Source organism: Pan paniscus, chromosome 6 (genome assembly GCF_029289425.2).
Source record: "Pan paniscus chromosome 6, NHGRI_mPanPan1-v2.0_pri, whole genome shotgun sequence".
Taxonomy (NCBI): domain Eukaryota; kingdom Metazoa; phylum Chordata; class Mammalia; order Primates; family Hominidae; genus Pan; species Pan paniscus.
Window position 1 is genome coordinate 154,368,679 of NC_073255.2, and position 19,778 is coordinate 154,388,456.

The window sequence follows — 19,778 nt, forward strand, 5'->3', positions numbered from 1 at the left end:
AGCGCTTCATTTTACTTCATTTTTTAAAGATATAGTAAGAGTAATTCCCATCTGCCTAGCAAAATTGTTTTGTAGAAAAGTTTGTGGATCAGATTTATTTTACTTTGATTTTAGGAATTTCAAGTGTCTTTGTAGGCATGAAGGAAAAATATGCAGTTTGACATTTTCTACTACTTTCAGGTCATTATTTTCCTACTCTGGTGCAAAAACCCTCAATTCGTGTCTCACTCCATCTAATCAAATAGGTAGCATGCTTGAGCCCTTACTATGTGCCAGGCACTAGGATAAGCACTTTATATGTTTTGTCCCACTTAATTCTCACAGCATTTCTATGACCTAAATAAAATTAATATTTTCATTTCACCAATAATAAAATGGAGGCTTCAAAAAGTTTAGGGACTTGGCTCAGCTCACACAACTGGCAAGGACTGAAAATGGATTTTAGTCCCAAATGTCATAGGCTAGAGCCCTTTCACTAAACTGTTGTCTTCCATCTGGTGGCATCCTCCTCCTCCAGTCTTTGTCACCTAATCTCTGGGCACCCCTTGATGGCATTTACTTATGATGGTGATGCTTGTTAAACTTCCTGTTTGCGACTTCAACGTCCATATAAACAAGTCTTCCAATACTGTACTTAGAACTTATATTTTGTAGTGACTTCTTCAGAAGCTTTCTCTCTTAGTCATATCCTGAGTTTTGTTAGCACCTGGACTTACCTCACTTTGGAAATGTTGCACTCTGAAATCTCTTTCTCAGCTTGGAATTTCCTAATCTTCCAACTGTTTGAGTCTTTTAATTCTACATTTACTGCCTTTCCATTTCATCAGGATTTCTAGTCTCTTTAATTCTTCCTTTTGAACTCCTCCTGATTTAACCTCTGCTTATTCGAAGAACAATAATTTCATTCTCTCAGCTGCACTCTCAATTCCCTTTTCCTTTTGGTGATTTTTCTTTTTCCTACAGAACACTTACTTTATCAATTTTGGAGAAGGAAGTGCTATCTGGGTAACAGTAGTGCTATCTGTTGACTCTAGTCAACTGTAAGTTTTATACATTTATTGTTTAAACCTTATATGGGTCTATAATCCTTCTTGGGAAATCCTTTCATTTGTCTTTAATTTCCTTTACCATTTCCCTAAAGGCTATTCCAGATTTTTATCACATTCACAAAATTCCCATCTTTTCTCAGGATCTGTTCACCCCCAGTAGATAGCCTTGTCTCCCACAATAGAGAAAATAGAGGCCACCGTCATATTTGAATGTTTCCAACTTCTCTCTTCACCTTTGGAATTATCTTTTTCTTCTTTTGTGTCTAAGAGAAAGATGTATACTTCTTCTTACCCTTGTCTGAACTATTCTATTTTGCTTCATCTTCTCAGAACAGGGGACCAGCAATTATTCTTCCTCCAGAAGCTTCAACATCTTTTGTCAACTGACTCCTTCTCATGTTTAAATATTTTCAAGTCAAACAATTTCTTTCCTGACTTTTGCTCACGCAGCCTCATGCCCAAAACCTTATCACTCTTCTTCCCTTTGCTGTCAAGGCTGTTCTCACTTCTTCACTTTTTGTGGACTTCTCCCCACTACAACATAGATTCTGCTATCACCAATCTATTAAAACTGTTATACTCTTGTGGAATTTATCATTTAATTTAGCTTCAGTGAACCGTTCTTTCCAGATTATTTTGGCCTCAGACCATGACTTCTAAGTCTGCCGTGCTTGCCACTTAAGTGATGATGGGCCAGTGGGTCCCCACCTAGGCCTCTGTGTTAGTCTGTTTTCACGTTGCTGATAAAGACATACCCAAGAATGGGCAATTTACAGAAGAAAGGGGTTTGAGGGACTCACAGTTCCATGTGGCTGGGGAGGCCTCACAGTCATGGTGGATGATGAAAGGCATGTCTCACATGGAGGCAGATAAGAGCATAGAACTTGTGCAGGGAAACTTCCCTTTACAAAACCACCAGGTCTTGTGAGACTTCTTCACTATCACGAGAATAGGATGGGCAAGACCCTCCCCCATGATTCAATTATCTCCCACTGAGTCCCTCCCACAACACATGGGAATTATGGGAGCTATAATTCAAGATGAGATTTGGGTGAGGACATAGCCAAACCATATCAGCCTCCTTCTGGCTTTTTATGTTCTCTGTGGGTGACCTCTCTCAGGCTCAAGTGATAACCAACGTGCTGATGACTCTCAAATGCGCATCTCTGGCTTCAGTTTCTTCCTTGAACTTCATACATATGTTTCCAAATTTCCTGCGTGTACCTCAAGGTTCTTGTTCATCACTTCCCAAGCTTCATAAACGCACTCATTTTAGTGTATTCTCTGTCTCCTTTGATAGCATCCCTGAGAGGCAAGTCCCTGGTGAGTTATATACGACTCCTCCCTTGCTCCAAACCTGAGAGTAAGTAACATTCCTATTAACATATTAGGAAGCTGAGGCTTAGACAGTTTAAGTAACTCAAGCATGGTTACACAACTAGCTAGGGCAGAGCTAAAATGTCAGGCTAGGCTTCTGTGACTCCAAAGCCCTTTCTCACTCAGCATATCATCACTTATTTTTTTTTTTAAATCACATATATGATTTTTTTTTTCTTTAAGAGATAGAGTCTTGCTCTATCACGTGGGCTGGAGTGCAGTGGCACAATCATAGCTCACTGTAACCTTGAACTTGGGCTCAAGTGATCCTCCTGCCTTAGCCTACTGAGTAGCTAGGGCTACAGACACACACCACCATGCCTAGCTAATTTTATTTTATTTTATTTTATTTTATTTTATTTTAGTTTATTTTAGTTTAGTTTATTTTATTTTTTGAGACAGAGTCTCACTCTGTCACCCAGGCTGGAGTGCAGTGGTGCGATCTTGGCTCACTGGAACCTCTGCTGCCCGGGTTCAAGCGATTCTCCTGCCTCAGCCTCCTGAGTAGCTGGGATTACAGGTGCCTGCCACTGTGCCCAGCTAATTTTTGTATTTTTAGTAGAGACGGGGTTTCACCATCTTGGCCAGGCTTGTCTTGAACTCCTGACCTCGTGATCCACTCACCTCGGCCTCCCAAAGTGCTGGGATTACAGGTGTGAGCCACCACGCCTGGCCACCTACCTAATTTTTAATTTTTTTGTAGAGACAGGGTCTCACTACGTTTCCCAGGCTGGTCTTGAACTCCTGTTCTCAAACAATCCTCCTGCCTTGGACACCCCAAGTGCAGGGATTACAGGCATGAGTCATTGCAGCTGACCTGTATATATGATTTTTAGTATATGTAAATATACATATTTATTAAATGTAAATATAAATATAAATGTGTGGAGTGATATCCATTGAAATGTTAAACATAGTTCTCAGTGGTACAACTACAGGTGATTTCTCTTTTCTTATTTCTGGTTTTCTATGTTTTCCAAATTTCTTGAAATGTGTCTTCTGTAATCAGAAATGAAAGTTATTAGTAACAACAGTCTTCCACTGGTACAAGTGCTTATTGGATAAAAGTCCCACTTTCTAAGCATGATACTCACAACTTTTAGGTTAATAGCCTTTGTCACCTTGCCATATACATCTGATCCAGCCACTCACACCATTCCTGAGATATATTTTGTTCCTTTGTGCCTAAATCATTGTGCATGCAGATCCATCTTCCCGGAACACCTATAACCATTTCTTAGTCCTGTGAAATCCTACTTACATCCTTCATAGCCTAGCATGTATGTCATTTATTTGGTCAAGGGTGAGTCGGTTGTTCTCTTGAATGTACTGCCATATGACGTGGTGTGATTTCAATGGTAGCACCAAGCACATTGCAATATTAATTCGTTTGTCATTCTCCCATGTAGGATGTTTGAAGTAGTTTCTAACACAGAGATTATACTCAATAAATATTTATTAGATAAATAAATGAATAAGGGAATAACAAATGCCTTTGTCTCATTTTAAAATACTTTCATTGTTAGCTACCCATATAATAAAAAACTAAAAGCAGTAGTCTTCAAGCATGATTGTTTATGTATGCCTTAAAAGAATTTTGAAAACCTATGTACCCCTGACACACTTTTAAGTTAACTTATAAATATTTCAACATAGTTTTAAGTGGTGGCAAATAATGTAGTTTCTTATGTATTTTATACTGCTTAAGTATGCTATACATGGATTTCTTCAAAACCCTGAAGCTGCAGTTTCAGTGCATTCAATTTATGGAAAAGAAATTAATTTATAAAATTGGTTCTTATTGTCAAGTCAATCAGCTAAATATAACTTGCTTTCTGTCAGGAAAAGTCTGACTTTAAAATACAGATAAGTAATAACTATTATTAATTAAATGATTAAAATTAAAATAATTAAATAATTTGTTAATTAAAATGCCTTATTCCCCTACTTATTTCTGCAATTTGACTCTAAGAATAGATAGGACACGTAGATTGCCTTAGGTTTGAAATCTGGGTGAAATAAAATACTGCCTCCTTCAGTATTTCTGCCTTTGCTTTTATGGGAGCCTCTTTCAAGAAAAAGTCATTCTCTCATGGTCCCTTTGTTTGAGTCCCAGAGGTTTTCCTACTCCAGAAAGTGCAACGTAATAAGACTAGTACTATACTCCCTTGCATGGTAAGTGAGAAGGCTGTCTGTATAAAATGAGGGAAGGACTCATGAGAGGGAAGTAGGTCAGGAGAAATGATAGGTTCTCAGGCAGGTTAATTTTAGGAAAGAGTTAATAGAGTCCCTTAAAACAAGGTGCATCTGCTTCTTCCTGATCAATCTTTAGGACTGTTTACTTTGATTTGAAGACCACTATGCTAAAGCTTCCCACGGGGGCAATAGTGAGGCAAGGAATTTTTAAAAGGGAATTACTTCTTCGTAGCTACTTTTGTGAAATGAATTCATTTGAATTATCTGGCAATCTCTTCATATTTATATTCAACAATAATTACTTAAAGAAATGCTTTGAGCTTCTCAGAGGAGGGTGCTACCAGTGTGATGGAGTAGAATTCAGATTTGGGTAGTGACTTTAAAGCTGTGTGACTTTAGTCATTTAACTGCTGAGTCACAGTCTACAGCTTTGAAAGAGGAGGATTATAAAATCTATCTCATGTTAATGCTGAAGATTAAATAATAGTGTTTATGTACCCCGCTTATAGGAGAAGAGGGTGTGTGTGTGTGTGTGTGTGTGTGTGTGTGTATGTGTATGTATTCATGTATGTATTCAGTCTTTACTGAAATTAAAAAATCTTTAACTTGATAATGGGCAAATATCTTAGTTTTAGATCATGTCCTCTAGAAACCGTATGCTATATAATTATGTACTATAAAGTAATAATGTATACAGTGTAATGGATCATGGGCCATGTGCTTTTCAAACTAATTGTACATAAAACAAGCATCTATTGAAAATATCTGACAAACTCATCTTTTATTTTTGATGTGTGTGTGTGTGTTTTTTTTTAACAGGGATTTGGGGAATTATTTGAGAAAGCAAAACAAAACAATAACAATAGAAAAACTTCTAATGGTGATGACAGCCTCTTCTTCAGTAATTTCTCACTTCTTGGTACTCCTGTCCTGAAAGATATTAATTTCAAGATAGAAAGAGGACAGTTGTTGGCGGTTGCTGGATCCACTGGAGCAGGCAAGGTAGTTCTTTTGTTCTTCACTATTAAGAACTTAATTTGGTATTCATGTCTCTTTTTTTTTCTAGTTTGTAGTGCTGGAAGGTATTTTTGGAGAAATTCTTACATGAGCATTAGGAGAATGTATGGGTGTAGTGTCTTGTATAATAGAAATTGTTCCACTGATAATTTACTCTAGTTTTTTATTTCCTCATATTATTTTCAGTGGTTTTTTCTTCCACATCTTTATATTTTGCACCACATTCAACACTGTATCTTGCACATGGCGAGCATTCAATAACTTTATTGAATAAACAAATCATCCATTTTATCCATTCTTAACCAGAACAGACATTTTTTCAGAGCTGGTCCAGGAAAATCATGACTTACATTTTGCCTTAGTAACCACATAAGCAAAAGGTCCCCATTTTTGTTAACATTAGAATTTTCAGAATAGATTTAGATTTGCTTATGATATATTATAAGGAAAAATTATTTAGTGGGATAGTTTTTTGAGGAAATACATAGGAATGTTAATTTATTCAGTGGTCATCCTCTTCTCCATATCCCACCCTAAGAACAACTTAACCTGGCATATTTGGAGATACATCTGAAAAAATAGTAGATTAGAAAGAAAAAACAGCAAAAGGACCAAAACTTTATTGTCAGGAGAAGACTTTGTAGTGATCTTCAAGAATATAACCCATTGTATAGATAATGGTAAACACTTGCTCTCTTTTAACTATTGAGGAAATAAATTTAAAGACATGAAAGAATCAAATTAGAGATGAGAAAGAGCTTTCTAGTATTAGAATGGGCTAAAGGGCAATAGGTATTTGCTTCAGAAGTCTATAAAATGGTTCCTTGTTCCCATTTGATTGTCATTTTAGCTGTGGTACTTTGTAGAAATGTGAGAAAAAGTTTAGTGGTCTCTTGAAGCTTTTCAAAATACTTTCTAGAATTATACCGAATAATCTAAGACAAACAGAAAAAGAAAGAGAGGAAGGAAGAAAGAAGGAAATGAGGAAGAAAGGAAGTAGGAGGAAGGAAGAAAAGAAGGAAGTAAGTAAGAGGGAAGCAGTGCTGCTGCTGTAGGTAAAAATGTTAATGAAAATAGAAATTAAGAAAGACTCCTGAAAGGCAATTATTTATCAATATCTAAGATGAGGAGAACCATATTTTGAAGAATTGAATATGAGAATTGGGAAACAAAATGCCACAAAAAATTTCCACTCAATAAATTTGGTGTCAGGCTGGGTGCAGTGGCTCACACTTGTAATCCTAGCACTTTTGGAGGCAGAGGCAGGTGAATTGCTTGAGTCCAGGAGTTTGAGACCAGCGTGGGCAACATGGCAAACCCCACCTCTACAAAAAATACAAACAAAAGAAAATAGCTGGGTGTGGTGGTGTGTGCCTGTAGTCCCAGCTACTTGGGAGGCTGAGGTGGGAGGATCACCTGAGCCTGAGAGGTGGAGGCTGCAGTGAGCCATGATTGCACCACTGTACCCTAGCCTAGGTGATAGGCTCAAAAATAAAAAAAAAAAAAATTGGTGTTCGCAATGCTAATAATACAATTTGGTTGTTTCTCTCTCCAGTTGTTTTCCTACATACGAAACAGCTTTTAAAACAAAATAGCTGGAATTGTGCATTTTTTCTTACAAAAACATTTTCTTTCTTAAAATGTTATTATTTTTCTTCTATATCTTGTATATTATTACTAGCAGTGTTCACTATTTAAAAATTATACCATAGGAGGGGCTGATACTAAATAAGTTAGCAATGATCTAAACAAGGATGTTTATTTATGAAAAGGTAGTAATTGTGTTTCATAGAATTTTTAAAATTAATTCTGCGTATGTCTTCAAGATCAATTCTATGATAGATGTGCAAAAATAGCTTTGGAATTACAAATTCCAAGACTTACTGGCAATTAAATTTCAGGCAGTTTTATTAAAAATTGATGAGCAGATAATTACTGGCTGACAGTGCAGTTGTAGCTTATGAAAAGCAGCTAGGAAGGCAGAGTTAGAGGAAGGCAGTGGTCCCTTGGGAATATTTAAACACTTCTGAGAAACGGAGTTTACCAACTCAGTCTAGGAGGCTGCCTTTTAGTAGTATTAGGAATGGAACAATTTATAGTTTTTTTTGGACAAAAGATCTAGCTAAAATATAAGATTGAATAATTGAAAATATTAACATTTTAAGTTAAATCTTACCCACTCAATACAATTTGGTAATTTGTATCAGAAGCTTAAAAGATAACCTAATAGTTCTTCTACTTCTATAACTTACCCAAATATGTTTGCAGAGATCTTATGTAAAGCTCTTCATTATAACACTGCTTTCAGGAGCCAAAAATTGGGTGGGGGGAGCCCTATAAATGTTGAATAATAGGGGTTTGATTAGATAAATTTTGGTGTAGTTCTATAATGGCATGTTATTCAGCCAACAAAAGGTTTGTTAAAGAATGACTGTGACAGATGTATATGATATACTCTTAAATGAATAAAGAGTTACAAAATGTTATGTACAAGTTACAAAATGTATGTACATTATGATCCATTTTTCATAAAATCATATGTATGTATATATGTGTGTCTGGAAGGATAAATTTATCAAGTTGTTATCTCTGAAATTTTGGGTATATTTTATATTTCTAGATTTTCTGTTACTTTGTTACTTTACTGATAAAGTAATAACGTTGTTGACTTTTGTCACTCTCCCCTATTAATAATCATCTAGGCTGCAAAAGGATCATGTCTTCTTTATTTTTATATTCCAAGGACTGTCAACAAGTGCCTAGCACTTGACAGGTATATTATAGAAATTTAACTGAATATCTTTAGGAAATAGATTTTTGTTGGTAGTTGTTCTAGTCTACATTAAATGTCTTGCACTTATGAAACTTCCTTGAATTATTTTAGTGAAGCAATATTAGTATAGAATTTTGCATCACTGGATGCCCTTGACTGAATGCTGGCTTATGGCATCTCAACAGTGTGTGGGGAGTTTCAGTCCTTCTGTTGTCTGCATCACAGCTGAAGCAGTGCTGTTGCTGACAATTCCTGACACCACCTTGTCTCTATTATTGATCATTGCCTCACTATAGTACTGAGTTTTAGCTTATTCTTGTAATAACTGGGACTCATATGTATAGAATAAGCTATTAGCTCACGTTTTTGCTTGCTTTTTATACAGAATACATGTCTGCAAATAGTTTTATCAATATTTTGGAATTTTGAGAGATATGAAGTTAAAAACATCATTGAATATATATATATATACACACACACATATATATATGACACTACACATGATTTATTTTATTTAATTTTTAAAATTTTATTCTTTTTAGAGATTAGGTCTTACTCTGTCACCCAGGCTGAACTTCAGTGGTGTGATCATAGCTCACTGTAACCTTGAACTCCTGGGCTCAATTGACCTTTCTGCTTCAGCCTCCCAAAGTGCTGGGTTTATAGGCATGAGCCACTGTGTCTGGTCCAATATGCATATATATATTTTTAACCTGGATTATCAGAGCTATATTGCGTTTAGGTTTATAAAGCTGTACTATGTGAAAATATCACTTCTAGGTTTAATTTTGTACAAAGGAATTTTATATAGAAATGAGGTAATTCAGATTTTTTCCCATGTAATAAGAATTGTAAAATTTACTGAAACAAACATCAAAAAGATATCTGTTACATGACCTTCCTTTCTTCTGAATATATTTCAGGTGATATTATTTATTAAAATTTAAAAATGAAAATTAAAATATATAAAAAGTTGGAAATTATTCCTTTCTTTACTGTCTCTCATCTGTCCATTTTCCATTCTCCTACATTCCCTCATCCAACCAAGGTAGCCAATCCAGGTAATTTTTTTTAGTATCTTTCCAGAGATGTTTCTCTCTCTATATATAATCAATATATATTTTTTATTGTTCCCCACCTCTCTTTTTATGTAACAATATGCAGAGTTTTGTTTCTTGCTTTTCCCACTATCTTGGACAACTTTCCATATTCAAAGCACAGAGGACTTGCACATATGTTCAGACTGCTGAATATTTCTGTCTCTCCCCTGCCATTCATATGTTGAAATCCTAATTCCCAAGGTGATGGTATTGCAGGGTGGGGCCTTTGGGAGGTGATTAGTCCATGAGGGTGAAGTCTTTAGTAAATGAGATTAGTGTCTTTATAAAAGAAACCTTAGAGAGACCCTCACCCCTTAGAGAGACCCTCACCCCTTTCTGCCATGTGAGAACACAGCAGGAAGACAGCTGGCTATCCAGGAATCAGGAGTCTCTTAGCAGACCCAAATCTGCTGGCACCTTGATCTTGGACTTCCCAGCCTCCAGAACTGTGAGAAATAAATTCCTGTTGTTTATAAGCCACACAGTTCATGGTATTTTGTTATAGCAGCCTGAACAAGGACACACACACACACACACACACACATGCACACACATTTAAATAGATGCATAGAATTCTATCATATGGATGGATATTCTATGATATAATGAATCACTATTGATTGACATTTGGGTTGTTTCCAATATTTTGTTAACACAAAGAACAACGCTACAAATAACTTTATATACATATCATTTAGCACATCTGCAATTGTATCAGTAGGCTTCCTATAAGTGGTCAAGCATTTGTGTACTTGTGATTTTGGTAGATGTCGTCAAATGTCCTTCCCTGAAATTTGTACCAATTCGTACTCATGCCATACACTCTAAATAGAGTGCTGATTTCCCCACAGCATTACTAACAGATGATATCATCTAATTTAAAAAGCTTCTCATCTTATAGGGAAAATAGTATGTCAATGTATTCTTAACTTGCATTTCTTTTATTATAAGTAGTGTAAAATATCATTTCAACTTATACACAGGAGGAATTTCCCTCTATATAAAGTGATCCTAGAATCATAATGAAAAATATCACCAACTCATTAGGAAAATGTACAAAGGATTGAATAGATATCTCATCAAAAATAAAAATATAAGTGGCCTTTAAACATTGAAAGGTAACATTTGAACAAAGACTTGCAGGAGGTGAGGGATTAGGGAATGCAGACTCTGGTAAGAGTCTTCCAAGTAGCAGGTGAAGCAAGTGCAAAGCTTTCAGATGGGACTGACTATACCTGTCTGGTTTGAAGAACAGTAAGGAGGTCACTGAGGCTGGCATAGAGTAAGACAGGGAGGGTAGAATACTGTCAGAGAAGTAATCGGCGGTGGAGGTAGGGGGTAAACCATAAAGTGCTCGTAAAGACTAAGGCTTATTTCTCTGGGTGAGATTAGAGGCCACTGGAGAGTTTTAAACAGAAGTAACAGGGCCACTTTGGCTAATGTTTTTAGGCTATTCTGTAGGGAGACAAGGGAGGAAGCAAGGAGATGAGTTAGGAGTCTATTGTGCCAATTCAGGCAAGTGATGATGGTGGCTTGATCCAGGTAGTGGTGGAAGTAGTATAGTAGGAAGTGATCAGATTCAGAACATGCTTTGAAGGAAGATCCAATAGAATTAATGGATAAGTTGAACAATGGCATATGAGAAAAGTCACAGAGGAGTCAAAGATGATTCCAAGCTTTCTGGACTGAGTAATTGGAAGGATAAAGGTGCCGTTTACTAGAATGATAATGGGAGAAACACGTTTTGGATGGAGTTTGGTTTGGGGATATTAAGTTTGAAATGCCTATTTGACATCCAAATAGAGAGGTTAGTTGGATGTACAAGTCTAGTTTCAAGGAAGAGGGGGCTGGTAGTGTGAAGATGGGGCTGGATAAGATTCTAAAGGAAAGAGGGTTTATAAGAAGAGAAAGGGGTGTAGGGGTTAGCCTAAGGGCATTCTAAGTATTAGGAGTTAAGGAGGTGGGTGAAGAAAACCCAATAAAATAAAAGTCTGAGAAGACAAAGCTAGTGAATGAATGTGATATCCCGGAACCCAACTGATGTCAAGCAGAAGGGTGTTATCAACTAGGTCAAGTGCTCATTCATCAAGTAAGATGAAACTGTTATAATTAACCGGTGTCTTTTGAAATACGGAGATAACTCACGACTTAATGAAAGCAATAGTAGAGAAGGTCAAACTTGACCAGAATGAAATTAGAAAGAATAAGAGGAAAGAAAAGACCAAATACAGACAACCATTGATGCCTTATTCTTTTGATATACTCCTGGAGTCCACTTGCTAATACAATTGACCCTTAAACAATACAGGCTTGAACTGCATGGGTCCACTTATTTGTGAATTTTTTTTCAATTAATACATTGGAAAATTTTTGGGGTTTTTTGACAATTTGAAAAAACTCACAAACTGTCTAGCCTAGAAATATCGAGAAAATTAAGAAAAAGTAAGATATGCCATGAATGCATAAAATATATATAGATACTAGCCTATTTTATCATTTGCTACTGTAAAATATACACAATCTATTATAAAAAGTTAAAATTTAACAAAACTTAACACACAATAACACCTACCCTACCTGGCACCATTCACAGTAAAGAGAAATGTAAATAAACATAAAAATGTAGTATTAAATCATAATGGCATAAAACTAATTGTAGTACATATGGTACTACTGTAATAATTTGGAAGCCACTTCCTGTTGCTATTACGGTAAGCTCAAGCATTGTGGATAGCCATTTAAAACACCACGTGATGCTAATCATCTCCATGTGAGCAGTTCTCTCTCCAGTAAATTGCATATTGCAGTAAAAAGTGATCTCTAGTGGTTCTCGCATATTTTTCATCATGTTTAGTGCAATGCCATAAACCTTGAATAACATCAAGCAATCCATACAAAGTGCCACTAGTGATGCACGGAAAAGCTGTAACAGTACAAGAAAAGAAGTTGAATTGCTTGGTATTTACCATATATTGAGGTCTGCAGCTACAGTTGCCTGCAATTTTGAGATAAATGAACCCAGTATAAAGACTGTTGTAACAAAAGAAAAGAAAATGTGAAACCATCAGTGCAGCTATGCCAGCAGGTGTGAAGTCTTGCACTTTTTGCAAAATACAAAATATGAAATATGTGTTAATTGACTGTTTATGTTATCTGTAAGGTTTCCACTCAACAATAGGCTATTAGTAGTTAAGTTTTTGTGGAGTCAAAAATTATATGTGGATTTTTGACTATACAGTGGGTTGGCACCCCTAACCTTCATGTTGATAAAGGGTCAATGGTATATTATTTAATTTTTTTTGTATTTATATTCATAAATAAGATTAAATCTATATTTCCAAGTAATCTCTATAAGATTTTGTTATTAATATTATTATTATTTTTGAGACAGAGTCTTACTGTCACCAGGCTGGAGCACAGTGGTGCGATCTCGGCTCACTGCAACCTCTGCCTCCTGGGCTCAAGCAATTCTCCTGCCTCACCCTCCCAAGTAGCTGGGACTACAGGCACGCACAACCACACTCAGCTAATTTTTGTATTTTTAGTAGAGATGGGGTTTCACCATGTTGGCCAGGATGGTATTGATCTCTTGACCTCATGATCTGCCTGCCTCGGCCTCCCAAAGTGTTGGGATTACAGGCATGAGCCACTGTGCACAGCCATTAATATTATTGTTACCCAATAAAAAAAATTTGGAAACTTGTCTTCTTTTCCCCTGATTCTGTTTAAATAGCACTGGAGTTACCTGTTTTGAATTTTTTTTCCAAGCAGTCCCTTATGAGTTTTCTCTGTGTTTTATTTGTTTCATTTCTTATAGCGTATTTTTGCAACTCCTTTATTGATACTTTTCTTCCTGATTAGGTTTCTACTAAAACCAAACAAGCTTTCCATGAATTAGCTTTTAGATTTACTTATTAGTTTAACGGTTCTGTTGTATTGTAACTCATTAATTTATAATTTTATCTTTATTAATTATTCTATTTTTCTTCTCCTTTTTTGTTGTTTTTCTAGTTTTTGAGTTAGATGTTTGACGCTTTTTTAAAAAGCTGTGCATTTTCCTCTGGGTAATAACTTTAGCTGTATATTATGGATTCTGATATATAGTGTTTCCATTACATTGTTTTCTAGAAAATCTGTAGCTTTGATTTATATTTGTTTCCTCTTTGACCTAAGATATCCTAAGGGAAAGTTTAACATTTTCCAGAAAGAAAACAAATTTTCTTTGTTTTCCAAGAATGTTGTTCAAATTATTTCTACTGCTTGGAATTTTTATCATTTTTGTGTATCCAGTAAATAGTCAATATTTGTACTTGCTCTCTGACCACATAAAAGAATATATTCGTGTAGTTTCTATTAATAGATTAGAGTTCAATTCAGATATTAAATGTACATCATTATTCATGATATTTAGGTCTTCTACATCTTCACTTATCTTTTTTCTACTTGCTTTGTCATTAACAGATAAAGTTGAATTAAAGGCTTCTATTACATACGTTTCTCCCTGTTATTCCTTATAGGTTCTGTAATTTTTGCTTCAAGAATATTGCTTTTTAAATTTAATATATAGATACTTATAATTACACTTTAGCATTATAAAGAGCCTTTTCTTTTTCATTGAATGTATTTGGGCCTGCATATGTCTAACATGAAAATTATAGTCCTTTTTTTGTTTCTTTGTTTGTATTTACAGTTTTAAGTTCCATTTTCAACCTTTATGCATTCTTTGCTTTAGGTGTGTCTCTTTTAGTTAGCATAAAGTTAGGTTTGTCTTTAATTTCACCTGAAGTCTTTTCCTCTTAATAGATGGGTTAAGCCAATTGAAAAATAAAACTGACTTATATACTTTTATTTCAAGTATGTCCTCCACAAATATTTTTTGAATAGATTAGCTTATATACTTTGGAATTTGTTAAAAAAAGATTTTTATAAAAAATAATTCTGGTGAAATGTACATAACATAAAATTTATCATTTTGACCATTTTTAAGGGCATAGCTCTGTGGCATAAAGTATACTCACATAGTTGTGCAACTATCACCTCCTTTTGATTTTTATTTACTAATTTTGTAAATTTGTTTCATCTGAGCTGTCTCATTATGTTTTGTTTTATGTTTTTCTTTCCTTTATTATGAAGTCACTGTATTGTCTGTAGGCTATGTGTATCTGTGAGTGTGTGTGTATATGTGTGTATTATGGTTTTTTAAAAAGTCTATATTTGTGTTCCAGTGGCTATACTTAATACTAATAACTTTATGTTAAATTTTTCATTCTATGTGACTCTAGTTCACTAATATGAGCTCTGATAAAATCAGTGCTTTTTCGAGGTTAGGAGATCAAGACCATCCTGGCTAACACAGTGAAACTCCGTCTCTACTAAAAATACAAAAAATTAGCCAGGCGTGGTGGCGGGTGCCTGTAGTCCCAGCTACTCGGGAGGCTGAGGCAGGAGAATGGCGTGAACCCAGGAGGCAGAACTTGCAGTGAGCCGGGATCGCGCCACTGCACTCTAGCCTGGGCGACAGAGTGAGACTCTGTCTCTAAATAAATAAATAAATAAATAAATAAAATCAGTGCTTTTTCTTCCTCTGCTACCTCCTTTCCTTCTACTCAGTTTTAGTCAGTAGTATTATCTTTTTTCAGATTTATCTTTGTATTGTTAAATCTGCTTATGCTTCTATTACTCTATTTATTACCTTTAAGTGATACCTTTTGACTTTCAGCTTTTCTTAATAAAGCAATCAGCAAATTTCCTTTACACTCCACACTTATACCCCATTTCCTTTGTTTGTTTATTTGGTTTTTACTTCTAACTTTTCTTATTGTCAGGACATATAACATATTTAAACTTTGTTTTTCAACTCGAATTCTGCCATTAGTTTTAATTTTTGTTCACAGTTATATAAATCTTTGTTCACTGATAGTCCTTTTGTACTATCATCTCTTAAATGACTTTATACTCCAAGAAAGGCTCATGGGAACAATATTACCTGAATATGTCTCTATTACTTAATCTGTACCTAATAATATGAAGATAATGAATCTACTTTGTAGGATTTCTGTGAAGATTAAATAAATTAATATAGTTAAAGCACATAGAACAGCACTCGACACAGAGTGAGCACTTAGCAACTGTTAGCTGTTACTAACCTTTCCCATTCTTCCTTCAAACCTATTCCAACTATCTGAATCATGTGCCCCTTCTCTGTGAACCTCTATCATAATACTTGTCACACTGTATTGTAATTGTCTCTTTTACTTTCCCTTGTATCTTTTGTGCATAGCAGAGTACCTGAAACAGGAAGTATTTTAAATATTTTGAATCAAATGAGTTAATAGAATCTTTACAAATAAGAATATACACTTCTGCTTAGGATGATAATTGGGGGCAAGTGAATCCTGAGCGTGATTTGATAATGACCTAATAATGATGGGTTTTATTTCCAGACTTCACTTCTAATGATGATTATGGGAGAACTGGAGCCTTCAGAGGGTAAAATTAAGCACAGTGGAAGAATTTCATTCTGTTCTCAGTTTTCCTGGATTATGCCTGGCACCATTAAAGAAAATATCATCTTTGGTGTTTCCTATGATGAATATAGATACAGAAGCGTCATCAAAGCATGCCAACTAGAAGAGGTAAGAAACTATGTGAAAACTTTTTGATTATGCATATGAACCCTTCACACTACCCAATTATATATTTGGCTCCATATTCAATCGGTTAGTCTACATATATTTATGTTTCCTCTATGGGTAAGCTACTGTGAATGGATCAATTAATAAAACACATGACCTATGCTTTAAGAAGCTTGCAAACACATGAAATAAATGCAATTTATTTTTTAAATAATGGGTTCATTTGATCACAATAAATGCATTTTATGAAATGGTGAGAATTTTGTTCACTCATTAGTGAGACAAACGTCCTCAATGGTTATTTATATGGCATGCATATAAATGATATGTGGTATCTTTTTAAAAGATACCACAAAATATGCATCTTTAAAAATATACTCCAAAAATTATTAAGATTATTTTAATAATTTTAATAATACTATAGCCTAATGGAATGAGCATTGATCTGCCAGCAGAGAATTAGAGGGGTAAAATTGTGATGATATTGTATCCCTGGCTTTGAACAAATACCATATAACTTCTAGTGACTGCAATTCTTTGATGCAGAGGCAAAATGAAGATGATGTCATTACTCATTTCACAACAATATTGGAGAATGAGCTAATTATCTGAAAATTACATGAAGTATTCCAAGAGAAACCAGTATATGGATCTTGTGCTGTTCACTATGTAAATTGTGTGATGGTGGGTTCGGTAGTTATTGCTGTAAATGTTAGGGCAGGGAATATGTTACTATGAAGTTTATTGGCAGTATACTCCAAATAGTGTTTCTGATTCAAAAGCAATATCTTTGATAGTTGGCATTTGCAATTCCTTTATATAATCTTTTATGAAAAAAATTTCAGAGAAAGTAAAATGTAGCTTAAAATACAGTATCCAAAAAAATGGAAAAGGGCAAACCGTGGATTAGATAGAAATGGCAATTCTTATAAAAAGGGTTTCATGCTTACATGAATGGCTTTCCATGTATATACCCAGTCATTCAACAGTTTTTTTTTTAGAGCCCCATTCTTATTTTTTATACACTTTGAGAGCATAATGAAAAGAAAAGCTACCTGCAAAAGTTTTGGACTTACCTCAAAGAGGATATACTTCATTCCTCAAAAGGCCTTCTTCCAGGAATAGTATTTCATAACCTGGAGGTTGGAAAAATCTGGATTTGTTACAAAAAAATCTGAGTGTTTCTAGCGGACACAGATATTTGTCTAGGAGGGGACTAGGTTGCAGCAGTGGTAGTGCCTTACAAGATAAATCATGGGCTTTATTTACCTACGAGTGGAAAAGTTTCGGAAGGTGCCTTACAGACTTTTTTTGTGTGTGTTAAGTATGTGTTTTCCCATAGGAATTAATTTATAAATGGTGGTTTGATTTCCTCAAGTCAACCTTTAAAAGTATATTTAGCCAAAATATAGCTTAAATATATTACTAGTAATAAATTTAGTACTGTGGGTCTCTCATTCTCAAAATGAGCATTTACTAATTTCTAAACACTGTGCTAGGTCCTGGGAATACCAAATTGAATAAGACATAGTCTATTTTTCTGAAGGGTTTATAGCAGAGTCCCCTGTGTTAATAATGAAGGAGTGTGTGGTATGTGAATCATATATCAATAGGGTTGTTAAAAATAATGAAAAAAGGAGAAGAGGAAGAACATCTTTTTTTTTCTGATTGCATAGGCAGCCTTAAAATTATTTTTGAAGTGTACAATTCAGTGTTTTTTTAGCATATTCACAGGGTTGTATTATCATCACCATATTTTTGGCCTCTTGAAAAGAAATCCTGTGCCTATTAGCATCCAATTACCATTCCTTTGTAGCTAAGTCTCCCCCATTCCAGCTTTAAACAATCACCCATCTACTTTCTGTCTCTATAAATTTGTCTCTTTTGGACATTTCACATAAATGAAATAATATAATAGGGTTTTTTGTGCCTAAATAAGCTTCTAAAGAAGAATAAGGTAAGGAATCATTATTCAGCAAATATTTATTAAGACTTGCTTTATTTTATACAGTGTACTAGGAGCTGGAGATGAAAATATGTGTAGAATATGAATCATATACTTCGGGAATTTGTGGACTAGTGGGAAAGATTGACATATCAATAACAAATCGAATTAGTGATGTAATAGAGGCATTTTTACAGGAGTAAAAGGAGGTAGCATGGACTCTATCTGGGTCTGAGTAATGTGAGGAGTAACCTCCTTACACAAAGAGGCACAAGGCTGATGTCCTCTGATGGAATGATTCACCATGCAATTCTAAGGGTGACAAGAATGAAACTTAGGGCCTTGAAGGAATATTTTGATTAAGAGCTGCCAATAAAGTAGAGTGAAGATTAGATTGATGTGAATAAGTGGGAGATTAATGAGTAAATGGTCACTGGCTTGTTGAGAAGATTAAATGAGATGTACATGTAATGTACCTAACACAACGTCTTGTACAAAGTGGCCATTCAGTAGAGACTAGCTTGTATTATCTCCCTTTGAGGTAAAGAAAACTGTTAGAAATAGTATTTCTACTACTGATAGTATTTCTTCTACTTATGCCTCCCTTTGAGGTGAAGAATACTGTTAGAAAACATGACATAGGAGAAATACCCCTGAGAGACATTTCTTATTAGTGACTACTGTGCAGAAAAGATGGAGGTTGGTATAATTAAGGAGAAGGAAAGCCATGAAGCCAAAGTATTATGAAAAAGCATCAATATGAATTTTCATGTTGACAAAGTGGTATAAAAGATAATTATAAAGATGGTCACTTATAAATACGGTAGTTCTGTGTGACACAATTTACAGAAGTTGGTATATCGTGTGGAAGAAAACAGCATAAGATCCTGAAGGTTTGAACTGTGGGCACATTGGTTCCATGCTCAGGAAATGGCAATGGGGTTGGGGAAGTGATTCCACTTTATGTCCCTTTCAGACACATAAAAATTACTTGTGTGAGTATCTTATGCCAGACACTATTCACTGTGTAGTGAGCATGGTGGGTATGAAATGACAACTTTATTGTCTTTGTCAAAGAACTTGTAGGCTGATTGGGGGAAAGAGACCATTTCAATATGAAGTGCTGAGCTAGAGGTACCCTTAGGGCACTACAAAAGCCTAGCTGATGGCTTTTAGCCTGGCTAGACAGTTCAGGATCTCTAAAAGCAGGTGCCTTGAAGGCTGAGTCAAAGACAAAAATGTATTTTGGACAGAGGAAATTGTATGAACAGAAACACAGGACATGAAACTACTTGGTTGGTGCAGGGTATCATCAGCATAGAACCAGACAGAACCAGAGTGTAAATAAGCCAGAAGGCCATGTCATGGAGGCCTTGTATACCAGTCTCAGGAATTTGGTTGTGGAGAGCTTTCATCAGGGGAATGATGTAATCAGCTTGGAAATGTAGATATATCACTGACTGTGATAGTGAGGAGCAGAATTAAGGTGGACATGATTAGAAGCTTTGTGAATAGCAGAAAGAACATAGATTTTGAAAGCTGACAGACCTAGGTTACTGAAGAAGGTTACTTAACCTTGCTATGTCTTAAGTTTTATCCTCTGCAATATGGGGATAATACTGCCTATTTTGTAGAGTTTTGTGGATTCTTCTGGCATATATAATAGAAAATAAAACAGCTATTATT

At 35.2% G+C, this 19,778-nt stretch overlaps 1 protein-coding gene across 1 annotated transcript in view; it reads left to right on the top strand.

The window, feature by feature from the left end:
- The window catches only part of CFTR (CF transmembrane conductance regulator), a 183,372-nt gene that overhangs the window by 59,183 nt on the left and 104,411 nt on the right, over window positions 1-19,778 (top strand). The window contains exons 11-12 of the mRNA XM_055114832.2: window positions 5,442-5,624; window positions 15,956-16,147. Of these exons, the coding sequence (XP_054970807.1) occupies window positions 5,442-5,624; window positions 15,956-16,147 (375 nt within the window). The remainder of the gene's footprint in view (window positions 1-5,441; window positions 5,625-15,955; window positions 16,148-19,778) is intronic.